At 47.7% G+C, this 24,954-nt stretch overlaps 1 protein-coding gene and 1 long non-coding RNA gene across 2 annotated transcripts in view; one reads left to right on the top strand and one right to left on the bottom strand.

Annotated features, from left to right (window-relative positions):
* TTLL8 (tubulin tyrosine ligase like 8) overlaps positions 1-24,954 on the bottom strand; it is a 52,629-nt gene that overhangs the window by 9,876 nt on the left and 17,799 nt on the right. Inside the window, exons 9-12 of the mRNA XM_053584663.1 lie at positions 8,197-8,345; positions 5,192-5,432; positions 3,377-3,812; positions 1,999-2,491 (exon numbers count right to left, since the gene is read on the bottom strand). Of these exons, the coding sequence (XP_053440638.1) occupies positions 1,999-2,491; positions 3,377-3,812; positions 5,192-5,432; positions 8,197-8,345 (1,319 nt within the window). The remainder of the gene's footprint in view (positions 1-1,998; positions 2,492-3,376; positions 3,813-5,191; positions 5,433-8,196; positions 8,346-24,954) is intronic.
* LOC128581605 (uncharacterized) lies at positions 8,148-24,126 on the top strand. Its single transcript, XR_008378888.1, has 2 exons — positions 8,148-9,837; positions 23,921-24,126. It is a non-coding gene; the product is annotated as an uncharacterized LOC128581605 (long non-coding RNA).

Genomic DNA, 24,954 nt, shown 5'->3' with positions numbered 1-24,954 from the left:
TTGGTGATTTTTTGGTGGATCCTGACAGCCTGGTTCTACAATTTATAGAGAAGGATGGGGAGGTCAAAACAGCCAAGACATTTCCAAAGAAGAAAAATAAGACTGTGGGAATTTGCCTTGAGAGTCCTGGAAAGTCCTACTGTAGTGAAGTGCTATGCAGTGAAGACACTGGGGCAGGGGCCCAGCTTGCAGACCAGGGGTCCTGACACAGACCGTGCGTGGGCAGCAGAGGGGCCCTGAAGAAAAGTGGGGAGGCACTTTCCACGGGTACCCACGTGAACAGTCACTCTGTGACCCACACAAGTCAGTTCTAGGAGACCTGTGTGTACATGTGATTGTGGAGAGCAGCAATGGTGCTTCTGGAAGACATCACTGGGGGTTACCTCCATGACCACAGAGTAAGGACACCCATACACCGGCTGCAAAAGTCACCAGCCTCAGAGAGGAAGGTGCATTCCTTTGACTTTGTGAAAATTGAGATGGCAGTACATCAAAGATTCCATGATAGAAGGAAGAGAAAAGTCACCACGTGCAGCACAGATCAGCTGAGAGGCAGGTGCAGGACAACAGAGATGGAAGGGACCAGCGATTCTACGGACAACTGACAAAAAACCGGAGCCAGCGCATTCAGGAGAAAAGACTTAAATGGCCAATAGGTGTCTGAAAATAGGCCATTTCCTTAGTAAGTGGAGAATGCAAAAAAGCATTATTGTTCAAACAGTGGAGCCCCTGTGGACACAATGTGCTGGCGACAGCAGGAGCAAGGGCCACGGCCATGATGCAAAGTGCAAATCAGCATGTCCCTCTGGCCACACTTGCAACAGCTGATGTCCTGGGTTCAGGGTGTCCCCCAAATTCATGTCCACACTCATGAACCCGTGAGTTGGAGGTTCAGTGATCTCCAAGTGACCTTACTTGGAGACAGGGTCTCTGCAAATGTAATCAGTGGTGACACTGTGCTGGGGGGTCCCATCTAGTGACTGCCATCCCCATAAAAAGAGAAAGAGCTGGATGTAGAGATACTTGGAAGATGCCAAGCCAAAGACTCCAGGAGTTGTGAGCAGCTGCCAGGGGATGGAAGAGACCAGGAAGGGCCTTGTCTGACAGCCCTCAGAAGCACAGTCTTGCTAAAACCTGGATTTCAGACTTCTGGCCCCCAGAATTATACGGGAGAAATTTCTACAGTTGGAAGTCCCCCAGTTTTTGGTACGATGTTAGGGTAGCAAATACACGTAGTTATGCTGAGGCCATGTGTGCCTGCCAACCTTGGGCTCCCAGGAAGGGGCAGCAGAAAGCCACACTGTGTCCAGAGACACTGACCACAGCAACAGAACCTGGCCGGAACCCGCACAGGAGGCTGACAGGAGGACAGGGCTAGCAAAGCCCTCCATGGGCAGCCCTGACATTGAGCCCTCAAATATTAAGCACCTGCTGTATGCCAGGCACAGTCCCAGGTATTGGAGGTGCAGTGGAAGAGAGAGAGAGAGACAGAAACACAGACAGAGCTCTCCCAGGTCAGGGGTGGGCACTTGGGCAGAACAAGAACAAGTCGGGCCGGGTCCAGCTGTGTCTTTCCATCATAGATCATGCACCCTGGTCTGCTGCTGGGGGCCAAGTGGCTGGGGAGCTCCAAGTGCATATAGTGCCACCTCCCTGTGCCACGCATGCGTCAGCTCCCTCAGAACCTTCCAAAGCCCAACCAGGAGCCCACCGGTTGCTGGCACCTGGCTTATCCAGATCCCCAGGGCTGTGGAATGCTCTGGCAGTCTCAAATTCCCCATCTGCACCACACCCAGAGAGGCACTGAGACAAAAGTGTCACCCACCAGGTCCTATGGAGGGACCTCACCATCCCAACTCCCAGGAGATCACTCCCCAGAGACGCAGGGCCCAGGATGGGGCCATAGTCCCTACACCCAAACCCTCCCCGGGCCTCCTGGGGTGGGGGGCTGGAACAGACAGGTGGCCCCAGGCAAAGGCACAGAGGCAATGCAGTTACCTGAGCCTGGCAGTTGCTGCAGTGGGATCCCCTGTGTGACCACTGTGCTCTGCTCCCCCAACGTTGGGGGCTGCGTGCTCGGCATGGGAGTGTCCGGGTTGGCAGCGGGGACCTTTGTAAGACTGGCTTTTGGGGCCTCCGAGGCTACGCGCTGACAGTCAGTAGTGGCCAGCTCTGCTGACCCGGCAGGCCCAGCCTGACCTGTCTTCACCACACGGCTCCTCGGCGCTGGCCTCTGCAAGGGCGCAGGCAACGTGCAGGGAGGGACCTTTTGGTCCTTCAGCCTCAAGTCTTGCAGGGGAACCGCTCGCTGGGGTCCGCGGGTGGTGTCCAGTGTGGCCAAGGTGCACTGCGCTGTCCGTGTCTGAATGTCCGAGAATGGCGCTGAGAAACTGAAGTTGGAGACGGGCAGCACCGGCCGCCTGGCCCTCCTCACACCCACGCCTTCCACGCAGAGGTCGGACCCGCTAAACGGTGGCAGCTCCACGGCAGGCTGGGCAGAGGAGGGGCGTGGGGACGCGGGAGGTGGGGACGGAGCTGTCCGGGCGAGGGGCCAGGGCCAGAGACCCGGCTTGGCTCTGGGACAAGCCCAGGACCCATGGGCCCTTCCCTGATTCTGCCAGCCTCCCGCGGCCTGGCCTGTCTCCAGGCTGGGACTGGACCTACAGGCCAGTGATGGACACAAAACCACCACCCAGCCCCCCAGGGAATTCCTGTGGCGGGGAGGCCAGGACAGACCTGAGGGGGGTTTGGCTTCACTCTGGCCAGGAGGGAGGGGCTGGAAGGAGGAGGGGAAGGACGGAACCCCAGACCCCTGGGGCTGAGCACAGCTCCCCAGGTCGTCCAGGTATCTGGACCAAACTCCCCACCAGCTCTGCGAGGGGGAAAGCAAACTGGGCATTTGGCCCCCCATGCCTCTCAACAGCCAAGACCAAGTTCTGACGACTGCTGGCACAGGATCAGTGTCCTCCACACCAGCAGCTGTGTGCTGTTCCCAGTGACCACAAAGTAGAAGTGCCTGCAGCACTGGGCGGCCACCGCACTCACCAGGACAGTCATTCCCCACCCAGGCAGCCACTGCACTCACCAGGAGAGGGGCCACACGCTACCCAGGCAGGGCAGCCAATGCACTCCCCAGGAGAGGGGGCCACATGCCACCCAGGCAGGGCTCACTCTGCACTCCCCAGGAGAGGGGGCCCCTGGCTACCCAGGCAGGGTGGACACTGCACTCCCCAGGAGAGGGGGCCACACAGCGCCCAGGCAGGGTTCACTCTGCACTCTCCAGGAGAGGGGGCCACACGCCACCTAGGCGGGGCTGACACTGCACTCACGAGGAGGGGGTCATTCCCCACCCAGGCAGGGCGGACACTGCACTCACCTGTCTCCACAGGAGCTCGAAGTTGCCGGTGTCACAGTTGCGGTCCAGCTTGCGGTCCACCACCACCTTGATGGTGTCCTCTTGCACTTGGGCGCACAGCTGCGCAGTGACTGGCGTGGAGGGGTGCATGGTGGGGCTGGAGTTGATCTCTATCAGCCAGGGCTTGAAGTCTCTGCCGAGGATGAAGTCGGCGCCATAGAGCTCGAAGCTGTTCTTGCGGGCCTCCACATGGTCCTGGGCCACGCGCATGGCGTGGGTGATGGCCCTCTTCATGGCCGGGTAGATGACGCTGCCCCACATGGCCCCACGGCCCCTCTTCTGCAGGTACTCCTGAAAGCGCGAGCTCGTCCACATGTTGTGGCCCGGCAGCAGCGGGCTGCGCGCCTTGTCATTCTTGAGGTGCTTCTGGATGGAGTTGTTGCACAGGTGGATGGCACTGCAAGGCAATGGGCACGTGAGGCGAGCCCCCAAGGACCCCAAGGCATGGTGGCCATGGGGGATGGGGGGCAGGGCTCCAATGGCCCCCCCACCAGAAGCCGTCTCAGGACAGCCCTCAGTCCAGCCCGGCCATGCCAGGGACTATATTACACACAAGGGCCACCAACGAGGGGCCTCTGGCAGGTGACAATCTCCCCAAGCCCTGGTCCCCGATCTGCTGTGGTGATAAGGACACTGGACCCAGAAGGGCTGATCTGGTGAGACAAGGTGAGAAAGTCACCCAGCTAAAATTTTCAACTAATTTATTTACACTCTTGTGTTATTCTAAATAGGATTTAACAAAATTAACATCTTTTGAGACATTATTAAATGCCAGGGACATGGTCAGGGCATTTTCATTTAAATGGCAGACATGCCAGGCAGGTGCCGAGGGGCTGGGAATTCTTGGTTTTGTTCAGGGGATGAGACTTGACTTTGGAACTGTACGTAAGTTTTACTTCCATTAGAAGGTAGGTGAGAATAAAAATAGTGGTTTTAGGGTCATGGACCTACCGCTAACATGTTACTATTTAATTTGTCACTACATGTCCCTGTGCTACTCCTATTCAAAGGCCATTTCTAGGACTTACAGTCTCCAGCATGAGCGTTTATGGTCCCAGATGGAGAGACAGGGCTCAAAGAGGGAATGAGATTTTCGGGTCCCTGGCTCCTCACTGGCAGGTGCTTCTTTTGCACGGGGGCCTCCCTGCACTCCCCTCCAGGCTGCTGGGCCAGAGGCAGCAGGCAGAGGAGGGCTGAAGCTCCTGCCAACTCCTCCCCAGTCACCCTGGGTGTTACCCTTCAGGCTTCACCTTGTAGCCCTTACCCTGGGGGCAGAGTTCACTCCCTCCAGCCCTTCCTGGATTCTGACAGAATCCCTAGCAAAGCCCCACCCCCAGGCATCTAGAACCTCCAGGTCTAGGAGGGCCAAGTGTTGGTCATAAAACCTGCACAGGAAGCCCTCGCCCACAGAGGCCAGTGGGGATTTTCTGCTACGTGGATGGCAGGTCCCTGAGGTTCACAGCCTGGCTCCCACCATCCTGCCCACCTGAGGTGCCCAGAGAGGTGGGTATCTGTCCCTGTCCCCTCCACGAGTTGCTTGCCCTGCACTCAGGCCCAGGTGCAGACAGACTGTCTGCACCCACAGATGTGTGGTCAAGTGGTGCCTTCTGAGATTTTCTGGAGAAGATACACACATCGGGGGATGTAGAGCACCGGCTTTGAAGGCCAGTGGGCTAAGCATGTCTTTTGGGGAGGCCATTAAGCTCCCTGAGCCTTGGTTTCCCCATCTGTGCCTCTCGAGGTGGTGGGTGACAGGGAGAGGCCCGCGCCACTGACCTGTCCAGGTTGTCCAGGGAGAAACGCTGTGTGGAGAACCGTAGGTAGCTCTCCTTGTAGAACCAGATGGTCAGCGGGTTCCAGTCTGTGATGAGGAACCACTGCCTGATATCGAACTTGGTGTCATAGATGAGCATTGGGGTCTCAATGTACTTCTGGACCACCCACTTGTCCTTGGCAGGAGGCTGGTCTGTGGCCACCAGATCCAGGATCTCCTCGACGCGATCCATGCACACTATGTCTGCAAGACGCCACCAGTCAGCTCCAGAGCACAGCCACCCGCGCTGGCTCTGGGCCACACCCGGGGACCATGTGGCAGGGCTGCACAGGGAAGGCTATGCTCAGTAGAGGCCACCCCACTCTCCCACCATGGTCAGCCCAGGACACCAGAGGGGACAAAGGTCAGTGAAGGAGCAGGAACCAGGACAGAGGCTGCCAGAGAGCCGGCCTTTGGCTGTGCTCCACAGTATGGTGTGAACAAGGGAGTAGGGCCACTCCACAGACCCTGGGGCACACGCCGGGGGTCTTCTGAAGGCTGTGAAAAAACACACACTCAGGGGCCTCCATGTCCCGTGAGGACTCACATTACAGGGTGCCCGGGAGGAGATGAGAGGGGCAGGATGGGACACAGGCCCTCATCCCAGCTGGTTCTCCTGGGCTGGTGCACTGGGCTTTACAATTCCCCAACCTCAAACCCAAAGCCGGCATGAGTAGTGGTGGCCAGTGACCTGAGCACGAGGGCCTCAGGTCACTCTTGAGCTGCAGCATCGAATGCCAGCCACTCTTTTTTTTTTTTTTTTTCTTTTGTGGTTTTTTCGGCCCGGGCTGGGTTTGAACCCGCCACCTCTGGCATATGGAACCGGGGCCCTACTCCTTGAGCCACAGGCGCTGCCCCCAGCCACTCTTTTTCTGCTGTGACAGCCCTGAGCCTCAAGGGCTGGGATTAGCCCACAAAGGATGACAAGCATGTCACAGAGAAGCCGCTTTTGCTGAGAGCCACTGAGATTTTCAGTGCTGTTTGTTAAGGGAACCACTGGTCTGTTCTGAACATGTACAAAGGCGGAGGGGCACTGTCTGCAGCAGGGGGCGTCCAACTTGCAGCCTTTATGGCACGTGCTGATTTGTGAGAACATTTTTTGCTTATCTGTGGGGGATATCATGGAAAGTACGCACGGACCTTTTCTTGCTAATCGGCTTTCCTTAGTGTTTATGTATTTAATGGGGCTCGAGACAACTCTTCTTCATCCAGTGTGTGGCAGAGAAAAAAATGTTGGATACCCCCTGGTCTACAATCTGGTTAAAAAATACCAGACCTTTGTTTCTTCAGTTGTAGTAAATTAAGACCTTGCCATTTGGGAACAAAAGCTTAGGACCCAGCAGCAAACCACTGTAGTTACCCTGGCCTAACACAAGACCTGGAACAGAACGGGCACAGTGACTGGGCAGGAAGGTGCATTTGGTTTTCGAGTGTTCATGGAGTAGGCCTAGGGAATGCAGGTATCTGCAGTGGGAGGACGTTCTGGCCAGATGGATCAGAGCAGACAAATGCTGCCTGGGAAGAGGAGTGGGTTCAGGACAGAGCCTAGGGAAGAGCTCACCACACACAGCTGGGAGAGCAGGCACAAGCCCTGAGAGTCTGCAGGACCCCCAGGGTGTGGGCTGTACATGCTCAGAAAACAATGTTTCCGGAGAGATGTTTAGGACTGAATGCAATAATTTTTTAATAGTTTTTTTAACCACATAAAAATCCCACTTGTAAATTTCTTTTAAATGAACTCTTCAAAATAGCTTAAGAGGCAAACAATATCCAAACTAAAGTCAAACCTATTAGAAGCTAAAGGAAAATGACAACATTACAAGATGAATGCAGCTTAAAGCCATACCAAACAAGATGATGCAGCTTAAAGCCATACCAAGAGGAAATTTTAGGCTGGGCATGGTGGCTCACGCCTGTAATCCTAGCACTCTGGGAGGCCAAGGCGGGTGGATTGCCTGAGCTAATGAGTTCAAGGCCTGCCTGAGTCAGACCTAGACCTTCTCTCTAAAAATAGCGGTGTTGCGGCAGGCGCCTGTAGTCCCAGGTGCTTGACAGGCTGAGCCAAGAGAATCACGTAAGCCCAAGAGTTGGAAGTTGCTATGAGCTGTGATGCTATAGCACTCTACCAAGGGCAACATAGCAAGACTCTTGTCTAAAAAAAAAGGAAATGACACAGTTTTAAAGGCTTCTATTATTGCACAAGAAAGAGTGGAAATAAAAAAGCTTAGGGCTTGGCGCCTCTAGCACAGGGGTTATAGCGCCAGCCACATACACCAAGGGTGGCAGGTTCAAACCTGGCCAGGGCCAGCTAAACATCAATGACAACTGCAACCAAAAAATACCAGATGTTGTGGCAGGCGCCTGTAGTCCTAGCTGCTTGGGAGGCTGAGGCAAGAGAATGACTTAAGCCCAAGAGTTTGAGGTTGCTGTGAGTTGATGAGGAAACCCCAATTAATGAGCTTTGTGATTGGAACACAAGCTATTAAGACACCTCTTCTGGCTTGGCACCTGTAACTCAAGCGGCTAAGGCATTAACCACATGCACCAGAGCTGACGGGTTCAAATCCAGCCCGTGCCTGCCAAACAACAATGACAACTACAACCAAAAAAATAGCTGGGTGTTGTGATGGGCACTGGTAGTCCCAGATACTTGGGAGGTGGAGGCAGGAGAATTGCGTAAGCCCAGGAGTTGGAGGTTGCTGTGAGAGGTGATGCCACAGCACTCTACCCAGGGTGATAGCTTGAGGCTCTGTCTCAAAAAAAAAAAAAAAGACACCTCTCCCTCCTGGTCAGGTCCACCTGGGCACTCACCAGTCCTGAGCCCTGTGAACATGGCATTCTGCTCTCTGTTGCCTCACCGCAGAGCCCAGGAGCCTAAGCTGAGCCTAGCCCGTGGGGGCTGGCGCCAAGCTGGTGGCCTCAGGGCAGTGAACTGGCGCAAAGGCAGCACCCACTGCCAGGGACTCACCTCGGCCCCGGGACTTGGCCGCAGGCTTTATGATCCAGATGTTCCGCAGCCCGTCAATCTCCATCTGAGGGTTCACAGATGTGATTTTGTTCAGCAGAGCCTGGCACTGCGAAAAGTAATTTCTTGAATTGGAGATGAAAGCATCGCCGCTACAAAGCAAGATCCAGAAGGTGCATGAGACTCCGAGACACAGAGCCCGGCCCCACTGAACAAGCGGGTGCTTCGGCTGTGGGGCAGTCTAGGTCCCACCTGGTGGGACAGGACTGGGGCAGGTGCAGGACCTCGGTGCTGCCACCCCAACAGGATGATCCTGTTAGGAAGCTTCCTGGCCTGTGCAAGCCTGCCTGTGTCTCCATCAATGCAAGCTGGGCAGTCAGTGTGACCTCAGGACCCTGCTGGTGGCTTTGCAGAGTTGTGGCAGCCATGGGCCTGACTCAAGAAGTCACTGTTATGTAAGGGAACAGGAGGGGCTTGGTAAAACTGTTCCAGTGGCTTCCAGAGCTCAGGGCACATTACTGCTGCCTGGGGGAGAGAAGCCCACCCTGAAATGGCAGCTGCCCCAGGCCCATCGGAACTTCCATATGTGGGGAGACCCAGAGCCCCAGCAGCAGGTATGGGCGTGGGGCCCCCAGCCTCCTGATGAGGCAGCTGCAGCAAAGGATGGGTGGTACAGTCACATTATGGCTCAGGCTGGGGGTGGAGGAGCAGAGCCCTCGGGGACCTGGGACATTTGTGTTCCATTCACTCCTGTGGCAGGGACAGCGAGAAGATTAAAGTGAGGCTGGGGTGGCCCTGGCAGTGTGAATGGCCCCACTGTGTGGCGCTGCAGTGGGGACTGGAGGGGCATGGCCCCGTAGTGACAGGCTCCTCCCTGGGTGCCTGCAGCATGCCATGCAGCGGGCAAGGCCACGCTCCCTGGGTTCCACTGGACTGGCACGCACCCCTCTGTAGTAGGTGTCACGCCCAGGATGACAACAGTTCAGTGTGGCCTGGACAAGACATGGTGCCCCCAGACATGGTTCCCTGTGACAGCCCTATCTGGCACAGACTGGCCCCAGACCACTGTGGTGCACACAAGTCAAGGCAATGTTGTCTACTATGCTGGTCATGGCCAAAGCCCCCAGGAGACCAGCAGGCTCCTGCTGACTCGGTGACTCAGAAAGGACTTGCCGCCCTGTGGGAAGGATGCCCTGGCAGCTGTGTGGACAGGACAGGCCCCACCCCAGAGCAACCCCACATGCTGCTGAGGTCGGCATTTGGGCAGGACCACCCTCGACTGCAAGTCTGAGGTCATCCTGGCATAACCTTATGCCATCTACGCCTCAGCTGGGGAACCCTAGGAGGATGCCTGAGCTGCCCTAGAGCTGTGCATCCCACACCAGCTGATTGTGAGGGGGCCCTGCGGTCCCCAGAGCCAAGAGCCAGGAGCTGCAGTGAGTAAGGACACAGGGTCCCTGCGCTGGGCCTCTGAGGGAGACTTGCTAGGCCGGCGATGCGCCAGCCTCAAGGGCCGTGTGGGAGCCAAAGCCGCCACCTGGTGGTGACTCCTGAGAAAATGCAGTAACGTGCACAGCACGGGGTCTGAGGAGCAGCCGCAGGACTTCAGGGACACACTCTGGTGTGGGGCCACCCACAGCAAAGGTAAGTCCGTCTGGCTCCTCCAGGTACCCCCACCCTGATTTCCATCACTGTGACAGCACATTCTGCTCTGAGAGCGTCTGGCCACTCTCAGCCCAACACCGAGTCAGCCAGGCCAGCGGTTTCCAGGTCTGGGCGATTACAAGTGGCACTCTGGCAGGATGTGTTCATTTCCCTTCAACAAGAACCTGGGCCACAGGGTGCTGAGCACGCCTATGTGCACAGGACACTTTTGCAGACTTCTCTGAAGGGGACGTGCCAGTTCTCACCCCACATGTGGGATTTCTTGAGGCCCCACACGTGGGCTGACATTTGGTGTCTGCCTTTAATTTTAGCCACAGGTGTGTGTGAAGAGCAATCGCCCTGTGGCTTGAGTTTTCACTTCTCTGGTGCAAACGCTGGTGAGCACCTGTCCATGTGCCTGTCAGCCATGTGCACGTGGTCTTCCAAGTGCTTTGTCTTTTCCACTGGTTCCTTTCTCTCTTACTGATTTGCAGGCATTCTTTGTACCTTCTAGATATGAGACATGTTGTAAATACATTCTCCCAATTTTGTGGCTCTTGTCATCTTCTTTATAGTGTTTTTTGATAAGCAGAGTTCTTTTTTTTTTTTTGAGACAGAGCCTCAAGCTGTCACCCTGAGTAGAGTGCTGTGGCATCACAGCTCACAGCAACTTCCAACTCCTAGGCTCAAGTGATTCTCCTGCCTCCGCCTCCCTTGTAGCTGGGACTATAGGCGCCTGCCACAACGCCCAGCAAATTTTTTGGTTGCAGCCATCATTGTTGTTTGGCAGGCCCGGGCTGGATTCGAACCCACCAGCTCAGGTGTACATGGCTGGCACCTTAGCTGCTTGAGCCACAGGTGCCGAGCCCATATAATTCTTTTTTTTTTTTTTTGTAGAGACAGAGTCTCACTTTACCATCTTCATTAGAGTGCCATGATGTCACAGGACTCACAGCAACGTCTAGATCTTGGGCTTCCGTGATTCTCCTGCCTCAGCCTCCCGAGCAGCTGGGACTACAGGCGCCCGCCACAACGCCCGGCTATTTTTTGGTTGCAGTTCAGCTGGGGCTGGGTTTGAACCCACCACCCTCAGTATATGGGGCTGGCGCCCTATTCACTGAGCCACAGGCACCACCCTCATATAATTCTTTTAAAAAAATTTTAATAGTGTGCTTTTTAATGCAATATATTAAAAATATTATTTTTCAACTATAATCAGTATAAATATTATTAATGAAATATTTTACATTCTTTTTCATGTACTAAGTTTTTGTTTATTTGTTAGTTTTTGAGACAGAGTCTCGCTGTGTCACCCTCGGTAGAATACTGTGGCATCACAGCTCACAGCAACCTCAAACTCTTGGGCTTCAGCCATTCTCTTGCCTCAGCCTCCCAAGTAGCTAGGACTACAGGCACCCACCACAACACCTGGCTATTTTTTGTTGTTGTTGTTGTCATTATTGTTTAGCATGCCCCAGGCCTGGTTCAAACCCACCAGCCCCAGTGTATGTGGCCAGTGCCCTAATCACTGAGCTACAAGCGCTGAGCCATCATGTACTAAGTTTTAAAATTCAGTATTATTAATGCTTTTTTTTTGAGATGGAGAGTGCCATGGCATTATAGCTCACATTAACCTCAAACACTTGGGCTCAAGTGATCCTCTTGCCTCACCTGCCCAAGTAGCTGGGACTACAGGTGCCACACTGCCGGCTATTTTTTGAGATGGGGTCTCACTCTTGCCCAGGCTGCTCTTTTTTTGTTGTTTGCTTATATATTTATTTTTTTACACCGTGACCCCCATCCTCTGCTCATTCCCCTACCTCCCCCTCTTTGTATTAGCTCATCAACTGCCTTCATATTAGAATTGAGTACATTAGATTGTTGCTTCTCCGTTCTCGTGATGCTTTACTAAGAAGAATGCGTTCCATTTGTTAATATCCTCTGCTATTTCTTTTCTTAGGGTTTCATGATTTTCTTTATAGAGGTCCTTCACCTTTTTTTTGAGACAGAGCCTCAAGCTGTCACCCTGGGTAGAGTGCCATGGCATCACAGCTCACAGCAACCTCCAACTCCTGGGCTCAAGTAATTCTCCTGCCTCCGCCTCCAAGTAGCTGGGACTACAGGTGCCTGCCACAACGCCTGACTTTTTTTTTTTTTTTGGTTGCAGCCGTCATTGTTGTTTATTACTAAGAATTGCCTTGGCTATACAGGGTTTCTTCTGGTTCCATACAAAATAAAAAATTGTTTTTTCCAATTCCTAAAAGTATGATGATGGTATTTTAATGGGGATTGCATTGAATCTGTAGATTACTTTGGGTAGTATAGACATTTTCACAATGTTATTCTTCCCAGCCATGAGCATGGTATGTTCTTCCATTTGTTAGTATCCTCTGTGATTTCTTTTCTTAGGGTTTCATAATTTTCTTTGTAGAAGTCCTGCACCTCTTTTGTTATGTATATTTCTAGATATTTCATTTTTTTTAAAGCTACTGTGAAGGAAATTATATCCTTGATTAGCTTCTCATCTTGGCTGTTATTGGCATATACAAAGGGTACTAATTCGTGGACATTGATTTTATATTCTGAGACATTGCTGTATTTTTTGATGAGTTCCAGGAGTCTTGTGGTTGCGTCTTGGGGTTCTCTAAGTATAAGATCATATCGTCAGCAAAGAGCAAGAGTTTGACCTGCACTGCTCCCATTTGGATTCCCTTTATTTCCTTCTTTTTTTTCTTTAATTTTTTTTTTTTTTTTTTTTTTTTGCAGTTTTTGGCTGGGGCTGGGCTTGAACCCACCACTCCGGCACATGGGGCTGGTGCCCTACCCCTTTGAGCCGCAGGCACCACCCTATTTCCTTCTCTTGCCTGATTGTATTGGCTAGAACTTCCAGCACTATGGTGAATAGTAGTGGCGATAGAGGACAGCCTTGTCTGGTTCCAGTTCTAAGTGGAAAAGCTTTCAGTTTTACTCCAGTCAGTATAATATTAGCTGTGGGTTTATTGTAGATGGCTTCAATCAGATTAAGAAATGTACCTCCTGGCTCGGTGCCTGTGGCTAAAGTGGCTAGGGCACCAGCCACATACACCTGAGCTGGCAGGTTTGAATCCAGTCTGGGCCTGCTAAACAACAATGACGGCTGCAACCAAAAAAAAAAAAAAAAATACCCAGGCATTGTGGTGGGCACCTGTAGTCCCAGCTACTTGGGAGGTGGAGGCAGGAGAATCACTTGAGCCCAGGAGTTGGAGGCTGCTGTGAGCTGTGATAACACAGCACTCTACCCAGGGCGACAGCTTGAGGCTCTGTCTCAAAAAAAGAAAAGAAATATGCCTCCTATGCCTATATTCTTAAGTGTTCTAATTAGAAAAGGATCCTGAATTTTACTGAATGCTTTTTCTGCATCTATTAAGAGGATCATATGGTCTTTGTTTTTGCTTATGTTGATATGGTGAACTACGTTATGGACTTGTGTACGTTAAACCAGCCTCGCATCCCTGGGATGAAACCAACTGGATTGTGATGAATGATTTTTTTTAATGAGTAGGTGTAATCTATTGGTTAGAATTTTATTGAGAATTTTTGCATCTATATTCCTTAGTGAAATTGGTCTGAAGTTCTCCTTTATAGTTGGGTCTTTTCCTGGTTTGGGTTATCAGGATGATGTTTGCTTTGTAGAACGTGTTGGGGGAAGATTCCTTCCTTCTCAGTTTTTTGCAATAGTTTCTGTAGAATGGGTATAAGCTCTTCTTTGAAGGTTTGATAGAATTCTGGTATGAAGCCATCTGACCAGGGCATTTTTTTGTTGGGAGAGTTTTTTTTTTTATTATTTCTTTGATGTCAGTTCTTGGAATCAGTCTGTTCAAGAGATCTATTTCTTCTTGATTAAGTCTAGGGAAAGAGTGTGATTTCAGATATTGATCCATTTTCTCTACATTGTCAAATATCTGGGCGTAGAGTTTCTTATAATACTCAGAGATGATCTCTTGTATTTCTGTGGCATCTGTTGTTATTTCCCTTTTATTATTTCTGGTTGAGGTTATTAAAGATTTTACTTTTCTGTTTCTAGTTAATCTGGCCAAAGGTTTATCGATTTTACTTATTTTTTTAAAAAACCAACTTTTTGTTGTGTTAATTTTCTGAATGATTCCTTAGTTTTCAATTTCATTAATCTCTTATTTAATTTTGGTTATTTATTTTCTTCTGCTGGGTTTGGGACTAGATTGTTCTTCTTTTTCCAGTTCCATAAGATGGTTCATGAGTTTTTGGTGCACTCTGTTTTTCGAATGTAGGCATCCAATGCAATAAATTTTCCTGTTAAGACTGCTTTTGCTGTATCTCATAGGTTTTGGTAACTTGTGTCTTAATTGCTGCTATGTTTGAGGAATTTAATGATTTCCTCTTTTATCTCTTCTTGAACACAACTATCATTCAGCATAGGGTTGTTTAATTTTCAAATCTTTATGTGGGGATGATTGTTTTTGTTGAAGCTGAGTTCTACCTTTATTGCCTTGTGGTATGAGAAGATACAAGGCATAATTTCTACTCTTTTAATTTTACTGAGGTTTGATTTGTATCCTAGCATATGGTCAATTTTGGAGTACATGCCATGGGCTGACAAGAAAAATGTATATTCTTTAGCTTTGGGATGGAGTGTTCTATATATGTCTATTAATCCCATTTGTTCTAGGGTCACATTTAAGTCCTTGGTGTCTTTGTTTAGTTTCTGTTTAGAGGATCTGTCCAGTTCTGTCAAAGGAGTGTTAAAGTCTCCTACTATTATGGTCTTAGGGGATATCATATTGCTTATACCCATCAAGGACTGTTTCATAAATATGGGAGCATTTAAGTTGGGTTCATCAATATTTAAAATCGAAATGTCTTCTTGCTGTATTATTCCTTTGACCAGTATAAAGAGACCATCTTTGTCTTTCTTAACTTTAGTTGCTTTAAATCTGCTTGTATCTGAAAATCAGATTGCAACCCCTCCTTTCTTCCTATTTCCATTTGCTTGAAATACTGTTTTCCATCCCTTAACCTTGAGTCTTGATTTGTCTTTCAAGGCTAGGTATGTCTCCTGGAGACAGCATATGGATGGCTTGTGCTTTTTTATCCAATCAGCCAGCCTGTGCCTCTTTAGTGGTGAATTTATTCCTTTGACATTTATTGAGAGGATTGATAAGTGTGAAGGAGTTATATTCATCTTATTTTGTGAGAGTTCCTTGTGTACTTTTATCATTTGTGCCATTGTGGAAGCTAAGTTTTGACCTTTAGCTTCTGGGTGTTTACTTTGCTGGTGGTCCATTGTGTTGGTCAGTGTTGAGAATAGGTCTAAGTATTTCCAGTAGAACTGGTCTTGCTGTGGTGAATTTCTTCCACTTGTATATCTGCAAAAGATTTGATTTCTCCACCAATTTTGAAGCTTAGTTTAGTAGCATACTGAATTCTGGGCTGGAAATTGTTTTGTTTAAGAATGTTGAAGGTGGGGTGGCACCTGTGGCTCAGTGGGTAGGGCATCAGCCCATATACCAAGGGTGGCAGGTTCAAACCCAGCCCTGGCCAAACTGCAACAAAAAAATAGCTGGGCATTGTGGCAGGCGCCTGTAGTCCCAGCTACTCAGGAGGCTGAGGCAAGAGAATTGCCTAAGCCCAGGAGTTGGAGGTTGCTGTGAGCTGTGTGATGCCATGACACTCTACTGAGGGTGATAAAGTAAGACTCTGTCTCTAGAAAAAAAAAAAGAGTGTTGAAGGTGGATGACCATGTTCTTTTGGCTTGGAAGGTTTCAGTTGAAAAATCTACTGTCATCCTAATGGCTCTGCCTCTGTAGGTCAGTTGGCACTTACTCCTGGCTGCTTGCAGAAATTTTTCTTTCCTCTTGACTTTGGAAAGGTTCATTACAATGTGTCTTGGAGAAGCTCTGTTAGAGCTGAGATGACCCAGGGTCCAATGTCCTTCTGAAGAGTGTGTCAGGGTCTTTGGTAAAACTTGTGAAGTTTTCATTTATGATCGTCTCCAGTGTGGCTTCTTCTTTCCCTTCGGGAATCCCTATCATCCCTCTGTTTGAATGCTTCCTGGAGTCCTGTAGTTCTCTAAGCGCCTGTTCTGCTTTCTTTTCTTCCTCTTTAACAACCTGAAAACTTTAACTTGAAAACTTTATCCTCTAGCTCTGAGATTCTTTCTTCTCCACAGTCTATTTTTTTACACTTTCTACTGCATCTTTACATTCCCTGATTGTCTCCTTCATTTCCTTAAGCTCTGCCATATCCTTTCTATAGTCTACATATCTCTCGTCTGAATTTTGGTTCTGTCTTTCCATTTTCTCATCCCTTCCTTTTATTGTCTTTATCACCTGTATTTTAAATTCCCTTTCTGTCAAGTCCATTAATTCTTTATAGGTGGAGTCTTCTGCAGTAGCTGCCTCATGGTCCCTTGGGGGAGTTCCTCTGCTTTGATTTTTCGTGTTGCCCAAATTTTTCTGTTGGTTCTTTTTCATGTGTTCTTTCCTCTTTTTTTTTTTTTTTTTTGTAGAGACAGAGTCTCACTTTATGGCCCTCGGTAGAGTGCCGTGGCCTCACACAGCTCACAGCAACCTCCAACTCCTGGGCTTAAGCGATTCTCTTGCCTCAGCCTCCCGAGTAGCTGGGACTACAGGCGCCCGCCACAACGCCCGGCTATTTTTTTTTTTTTTTTTTTTTTGTTGCAGTTTGGCCGGGGCTGGGTTTGAACCCGCCACCCTCGGTATATGGGGCCGGCGCCTTACTCACTGAGCCACAGGCGCCGCAGTGTTCTTTCCTCTTTTTCACCACCTTCTCCTTTTTTCCTTCTCACTACCTCCTTTGCTTTAAACAGAAGTCCCTGCTCCTGATGACAGTATGGTGCAGTATGTTGCCAGAACACCAGGTGGTGCTGTGGTTTTTTCAAAGACAGAGAGCACAGCCAGCAACCTCTATGGTCCTTACCCCAAACTTAGTTGTCTTTGGTGATTGCTTGATTGTTTCCTCAACATTCAGACCCTGCAGGGTTGGGATCTTAAGGTTCACCAGAATCCTTTAGGGGCAGATCACACACTACCACCTGACTCCAGTTTCCGTGGGGTATGAGAGTCCCTCAGCCTGTCCCAAGAGTGGAGCTTTGATCCTAGCAGGCAGAATTAAGACGGCCGTGCTTTCAGCCCCTGCTTAGACCTTCTCAGGACCTTCCCACAATGGCCACCCCCTGGCCGCTAAGACCTTCTCAGTATGGCTGCCTCTCCAACCACCAAACCTATGGCAAATCCACTCCAACTAGTATTCAGGTCTGGTTGCTGTATACTGTTCAAGTCTGCCCACTCTTCCAAACTTTCTACTCAACAGGCAGCTTCCCCCAACAACTGAAAACTCCAGAAAGGCTTCCTCCCAACCCGCACGTCCAAGGTGGGGCCAGCCCATCCCAGCGGTCACAGTTGCTTGCCTAATTCATCAGATTTCCCTGCTCCAGATCATATGCTGTATCCAGCTCACCACCTCCTTGCTGTGCTCTCTGAGCTATGGCTCTGGGTGAGGACCCCATGCTAAGTATGCCTGGGTTCTCTCTTTTCCCCCAATCATTCTAGGAGAGCTCACTGAATAATCCTTTTGGTCCACCATCTTCCTCTGCCCCTAAACCATATAATGGTTGAAATTTTTCTATGTGCGCAGTCGTGTCATCTGCAAATAAAGAGTCTTACCTTCTTCCTTTCTGATCTGTCTTGTCTTTTTTTTCCTAGTAGTACCACACCAGATAGTGCTGTGCAGAATTCTGATGGTGAGCATCAGAAACCACAAAGAAATACAGTGGAACCTCTGTAAGTTGACCACCCAAGGGACTGTCATAAGCTGGTCAACATACGGAGGTGGTCACCTAAAGAACCAGACCTGCTGTACTGACACATACGTGGACTCTAATTACTTGTACTGCTTTTATGAGAGAGTATCATATAAAATCATACATAATCAAAACACAGGAAAATAACACACACAGTGTCATACAAAATCAATACATTCACTGTTTTCTCATGTTTGATCATTCTTTCTGAAAAAACAGTCCCTGCTGACCTTTTCTTATTCTTATTACAAACATAAGTGGAGAAAGCACTCTCAGCGCCGGCCACACCCCTCAGCACACCTGGGCATTTTTCTACAGCGAATGACTCCAATTGCATTCTCAGATGCCTGACATCCTCTTCTTTTGGGGTGTCTGCATTTCTGTGTCATCCTCCCTTGCTCCTTCCACTTCATCAGATGCTTCATGCACTTCTATGCTGGTCTGTACTTTGGTCAACATCACGTGGAAAACTGCTTCTCAGGTTCGTTACAGGTTGCTACCTCATTATCCATGGCAACAAAACCTTCGAAATCTACTCCTTTGAATTCTGCCATGAGAAATGGACTGTCTGATGGGCCAAAGCATCATGCTTTCGGATTGTGACAAATCCAACTTCACTGAAACACTTCTGTGTCATTTCTGGTTGACCTTTATTCTAAGCAGAACTGACCCAGAGGACAGCATCTAGTGCAGGCGTCCTCAAACTTTTTAAACAGGGGGCCAATTCACTGTCCCTCAGACCATTGGAGGGCTGGACTATAGTTTAAAAAAAAAAAAACTATGAACAAATTCCTGTGCACACTGCACATATCTTATTTTGAAGTAAAAAACAAAACGGGAACAAATACAATTCACACCGCTTCATGTGGCCCACGGGCCACAGTTTGAGGACGCCGGATCTAGTGCGTTAACTGATGCAGCAGGTGAAGTTGCTTCCCCAGGTGACCATAGGTGTGAGTTTTAGTGATGACCCCCTGCAAGAACTGGCTGGGTAGTGCATTTTAAATGCTTTAGTGATGGCTTGGTCAAGAGGTTGGATATTTGAGGTTGTGTTTGGAGGCAGAAATTTCATTGGATGATTCACTTGCAAGCGGCAGAACAATTGTTTATTGTCAGAAGAACAAACCATTTCATCTTTATTTCTCAGTCAATACCCTTTAACACCCCCCCCAAAAAAAATACCCTTTACCCACTCCTCTAATAGGGCACCAGTCATCATGAGCATTTAAGAGCATTTGAGAAACCAAGGGCTTTAGTTTCTCTCCAGTTGAGTTAGCACAAAGCAGAACCATAAAATGTTATTTAGAAAGTTATTAGCTCTTACATTTGCTCATTAGCTCCTGTCAGACAATGACTTGAGAGTTGGCACTTGTCAATGTTAAAGATGTCATCATCTTTGAAGCTTCTGGTGAAGTCTGGGAACTTTTTTTTTTTGGAAACAGTCTTGCTCTGTCCCCCTGGGTAAAATGTCGTGGTGTCATCATAGCTCACAACCTCACACTCTTGGGCTCAAGAGATCCTCTTGCCTCAGTTTTTCTATTTTTCTCTTTTTTTATTTTTATTTTTTAGTAGATAGGGGTCTCACTCTTGCTCAGGCTGGTCTCAAACTCCTGAGTTCAGGCAATCTGCCTGCCTGGGCTTCCCAGAGTACTGGGATTCCAGGTGTGAGCACTGCACCTGGCCTGGGAATTTTTTGATGGACTCTTCCCCAGCATCTGCTGGGCCTTCATTGGATTCATCACACAAGACTTGGGGATTTCATGTCACAGTCAATTTCATTTTCTTTGAGACAGAGTCTCACTATGTCACCCTCGGCAGAGTGTTGTGGCATCACAGCTCACGGCAACCTCAAACTCTTGGGCTTAAGTGATTCTCTTGCCTCAGCCTCCCAAGTAGCTGGGACTACAGATGCCTGTCACAACTCCCAGCTATTTTTTTGTTGCAAGTGTCGTTGTTTAGCTGGCCCAGGCTGGGTTCAAACCCACCAGCCCTGATGTATGTGGCTGGCACCGTAACCGCTGAGCTATGGGTGCCAAACCACAGTTTAAATTTCTCTCTTTTTTTTTGCTGTTTTTGGCCAGGGCCGGGTTTGAACCCGCCACCTCCAGTATATGGGGCCAGTGCCCTACTCCTTTGAGCCACAGGTGCCACCTTAGTTTAAATTTCTTGAGCAACCACTTGATGCTTGGAAATCTGTCACCCCGAATTCCTGTGTGAATTCTTTAACAGCTTTTTGGCTAATTACCCTGTACATTGGGGCATTAATTGCCCTCATTTGAGTAAACCAGCTTGACGCGGCTTCACTGACTTCGAGGGAAGCTTTCCTCCTTTTCCTCTGTAGGTGTCCACTTTCTTCACTGTCTCTCTCCAAGTACTCGTGTTTACATTTTTGGATGTTGCTGTCATCTTGCTAACACCAAACGTTCGGCCATCTTTCTTTGGCTGCTGCTTTCCAGAAGATGTAGAAGATCAACCTTTTCCTTCAATGTCAGCTTGTAGCAACCCATATAGGTTATGGCTAGGAGTGGATTTATAAGAAATACCTGTATAGCTCAATAATGGAACACCTTGGTGAAAAGGGCATGGAGAGGGATTTAGCTCTCCTGCCAAGCATGAGAGCTCGTGAGATAAGAGTATTGGTGAATTGGCAGTCTCTACACCCGTGGTGTTGATAGGCACAAGATCAGCCTTATATTAGGCTGGAGGAGAAGGCAGTCGGGAGCATGTGCATTCTAACATGGACCCGCTTACTCTGACTGTCTCCTCTCTTGCCTGCAGAACGCCAGCACAGCGTCTCTGCTGAAGATTACCAAGCTCTAATAAAGACTAATACCTATCTATTCTAAAACTGCTTTACTCTCTTTAAGACACTCTCTCTACAGCTAAAATAGATAGCCCTCAGGCACCTAAGAGAAATTGTTCCTGAGCAAGGTAGCTTAGGGGTCCGTGTCCGCGCCCTGGCCAGTCCTGGTCCCTGACATCAGCTCTCTGTGTTCTTTCCCTTGGGACATGATGTCTTGGTTAACTGTAAAATTTTTCAGTAATTGTAGGGCGTACCTACAATTCAGACTAGTCCTTCATGTTGAAAAATCTTCCACAACACACGATAAACAATAAGACATTAGGCTTTATCCAACACGTGGTAATAATAAAACACACAAAAAAGAACTTAGACTAAAGAAAAAAATAATACAACTAAAGGTCAAAGCCCACACCTTCTACCCTTTGGTGTGGAGTGGACTTAACTGGCCCAGTTACAGAAAGTAAAATTAATACTGTATGTTGTGTGTCACAGTCCATGTATCAAGATGCAGCTTACAGAAGTAGTCAATATACAGATGTCAGTCTTCCATTGAGTACAGGTGGTTCATGTGTGGTCTATGAAAATTGGGTCAACTTAAAGTGGTGGTCAATGTAGGGAGGCAGTCAACTATGGAGGGTCTACTATGTTAGATGTTGGATTCTTTTTTTTTTTTTTTTTGTAGAGACAGAGTCTCACTTTATGGCCCTCGGTAGAGTGCCATGGCATCATACAGCTCATAGCAACCTCCAACTCCTGGGCTTAAGCGATTCTCTTGCCTCAGCCTCCCGAGTAGCTGGGACTACAGGCGCCCGCCACAATGCTTGGCTATTTTTTGGTTGCAGTTCAGCCGGGGCCGGGTTTGAACCCGCCACCCTCCGTATATGGGGCCAGCGCCTTACTGACTGAGCCACAGGCGCCGCCGATGTAGGATTCTTTTATTTATTTATTTTGAGACAGGGTCTCACTTTGTTGCCCTGGGTTGAGTGCTGTGGTGTCACAGTTCACAGCAATCCCACACTCTTTGGCTTAAGCAATTCTCTTGCCTCAGCCTCCCCAGTAGCTGGGACTACAGGCACCTGCCACAACACCCAGCTGTTTTTATAAACGGAGTCTAGCTCTAGCTCAGGCTGGTCTCAAACCCAGGAGCTCAGGCAATCCACCTGCCTCAGCCTCCCAGAGTGCTAGGATTACAGGCATGAGCCACTGTTTCTGGCTGATGTAGGATTCTTACAGATAAACTTTATCAAATTAAAAATATTTTTTCTTCATTTCTTGATTTACTAAAAAAAAAAAAATTAATCTGGGTAAGTAGTTTCATCTGTTTGTTTGCAATTTTCTTTATAAATATGTTTCCATAAGCTATGTTTTTCAAAGAATTTGTCCATTTCATCTTGATTGCCAAAGTTATTGGCATAATGCCATTCAACAGATCCTTTCATCGTTGTTTTAATTTCTTTGAGTGCTGTAGTGATGTCCCCCACTAGATTACTGATTTTGGTAAACTGCATTTTCTTTTTTGTCCTTGACCAGATTTGGTAGTGGTTTATCAAATTTGTCAGTTGAAAAACTTTGTATTTAATTATTTTTCTTTACTGTACTTTTTTCATTATAGCTTCTGCTCTTATATTTTTATTTTTAGCCTTCTACTTACTTTTGGCCCGGGCTGGGCTCGAACTTGCCACCCTTAGCATACGGGGCTGGTGCCCTACTCCTTGAGCCACAGGCACCACCCCTCCTTCTACTTAGTTTTGGAATTAATTTTTTTTGTTCTTTTTCTAATCTCTTGAGGTGAAACTAGGTTTTCATCTGAAACTGGTTTTCAATCTTTATTCTTTTCTTTTCTTTTTTTGTTTTGAGACAGAGCTTCTCTTTATGTCTCTCTCGGTAGAGTGTCGTGATGTCACAGCTCACAGCAACCTCTAGCTTTTGGGCTTAAGCAATTCTCTTGCCTCAGACTCCCAAGTAGCTGGGACTGCAGAAGCCCACCACAATCCCCAGCTATTTTTGTTGTTGTTATTGGTGTTATTATTGTTGTTTTCCAGGCCTGGGCCAGGCTCGAACCCACCAGCCCCCATGCATGTGGCTGGTGCCCTAACCACTGAACTACGGCACCGAGCCAACTTTTATTATTTTCTGGAATACATGCTTAAAGGTATAAATTTCCCAGTAAGCACTGCTTAACTGAACCTCACAGGTTTTAATCTTTTATCTTAATTTTCATTCAATAAGTTTTTTCTAATTTCCATTGTCACATCCTCTTTGACCCATGAGTTATTTTTAAATGTGCTGCTTAATTTGCATTTAGGGATCTTATAGAATCCCCCATCGTCTTTCTGCTGTTGATTTCTAGCTTAATTCCATTTTTGTCAGTACTCGTATTTTCCATGATTTCAACCCTCTGAAATTCAACACTCTATGGTCTACCATGTGCCCTTGAAAAAATAAATATTGCTTCATTACTGGGTCAAGTGCTCTAAAACCCTCTGTGAGGCCCAGTTGGTTGGTGGTGTTACTCAAAGATTCTACATCTTTACTGATGTTTTTCTTAGCCAGCTTTTTCCATTAGGAACTGAGGAAAGTGTGTTTAAATCCTAACTATGAGTGTGGACTTGTCTATTTCTTTTAGTTCTGTGACTATTTCCTTCATATATATTGAAGCTATTTTATCAGTTACTTATAAATTTAGAATTATGTCCTTCTGAACAGGTGTTTTCATTATTGTGAAATGTCTATATATTTAGTCATATTTCTTGCTCTGTCTGATATTAATACATCACACCAGCTTCCTTTCTGCTATTATTTCCCATATTTTTTTCTCTTCCTTAACTTTCAGTGTATCTATTCAATCATATTTAAAAGCTGTTTCAGCTAGGTGTGGTGGCTCATGCCTGTAATCCCAGCACTCTGGGAGGCTGAGGCAGGTGGATTGCCTGAGCTTATGAGTTCAAGACCAGCCAGAGTCAGAGCAAGACCTCGTCTCTAAAAATAGCCGGGTGTGTGGTGGGTGCCTGTAGTCCCAGCTTCTCAGGAGGATGAGGCAACAGAATCAACCACTTGAACCCAAGAGTTTGAGGTTGCTGTGAGCTGTGACACCATGGCACTCTACCCAAGGAGACAAAGAGAGACTCAATGTCTCATAAACATAGTCAATTCTTTTAAAAAGAATATTATTCTGAAAAGCTTCACCTTAATTAAAGTGTTTGCTTCATTTAATTAGTATCAGTGGATACAGTTGAGTTTAAAATCCGTCACAAAGGGTGTTAACTTGTCCTGTGTCTTCGGTGTTCATTCTTTCTCTTCTTTATTCTTTTGTATTTGTCTGGTATTGTATGGTGTTTAATTTTCCTCCTGTATAGATGTTAGCTGTGATTTGATGTCAGTTTTCAGTGGTCACTCTAGAGATAACAATATACATTCTTTTTTTTTTTTTTTTTTTGAGACAGAGCCTCAAGCTGTCACCCTGGATAGAGTGCCGTGGCATCACAGCTCACAGGAACCTCCAACTCCTGAGCTCAAGCGATTCTCCTGTCTCTGCCTCCACCTCCCAAGTAGCTGGGATTATGGGTGCCCGCCATAATGCCTGGCTTTTTTTTTTTTATTATTGCAGCCGTCATTGTTATTTGGTGGGCCCAGGTTGGATTCAAACCCACCAACTCAGGTGTATGTGGCTGGCGCCTTAGCCACTTGAGCCACAGGCGCCGAGCTGACAATATACATTCTTGATTTTCACCACACATCTAAGAATCATACAGCCATTTTGAGTACACATACACATATATGTGAGTCCTTATTATATGTGTGACATAAAATTAATACTATATATATTGTGACGTATAATTCAGACTGGGAATTAAGAAATAAAATTGTGTTCCTTCATAGCTAATATGATCCTGTATTTAGAAAATCCTAAAGAACACACACACACACACACACACACACACATACAAACTATTAGATCTAATAAGTGAGTTTAGCAAGGTCCCAGATACAAGGACACCATACAAAAATTATTATATTTCTATATGATACCAAAAAAATCCTACAATAAAAGTAAGAAAATAATTCCATTCATAATAGTATAAAAAGAATACATAGGAATACACTGAATAAGAGAAGTGCCAAGATTTGGGCGTTGAACACTGTAAGACACTGTTGATATAAATTTTATAAAATCTAAATAGAGGAATAAACAGTCTATGTGCATGGATTAGAAGACTCAATATTATTAAAAACCAGAAAACATAATCCACTGAGACAGAAAAAGACGAGTGTTTGCATAGGGCTGGAAGGGATTTAAGACAAGTGTGAAGGGACTTTATGGGCAACAGAAATGCTATAAAACTGGACCGTGGTGACAGGTGTGCCACTCCATGAATGTGCTAATATCACTGACTTCTACATTTATGATAAGTGAGTTTTACAGTATTCAAATTATAACTCAATACTTAAAACTTAAGCTGAACTGAAGTTAAAAAAA

Source organism: Nycticebus coucang, chromosome 3 (genome assembly GCF_027406575.1).
Source record: "Nycticebus coucang isolate mNycCou1 chromosome 3, mNycCou1.pri, whole genome shotgun sequence".
NCBI lineage: Eukaryota > Metazoa > Chordata > Mammalia > Primates > Lorisidae > Nycticebus > Nycticebus coucang.
The sequence above is the reverse complement of the archived record's forward strand: the minus strand, read 5'-3'. Positions and strand labels throughout refer to the sequence as shown.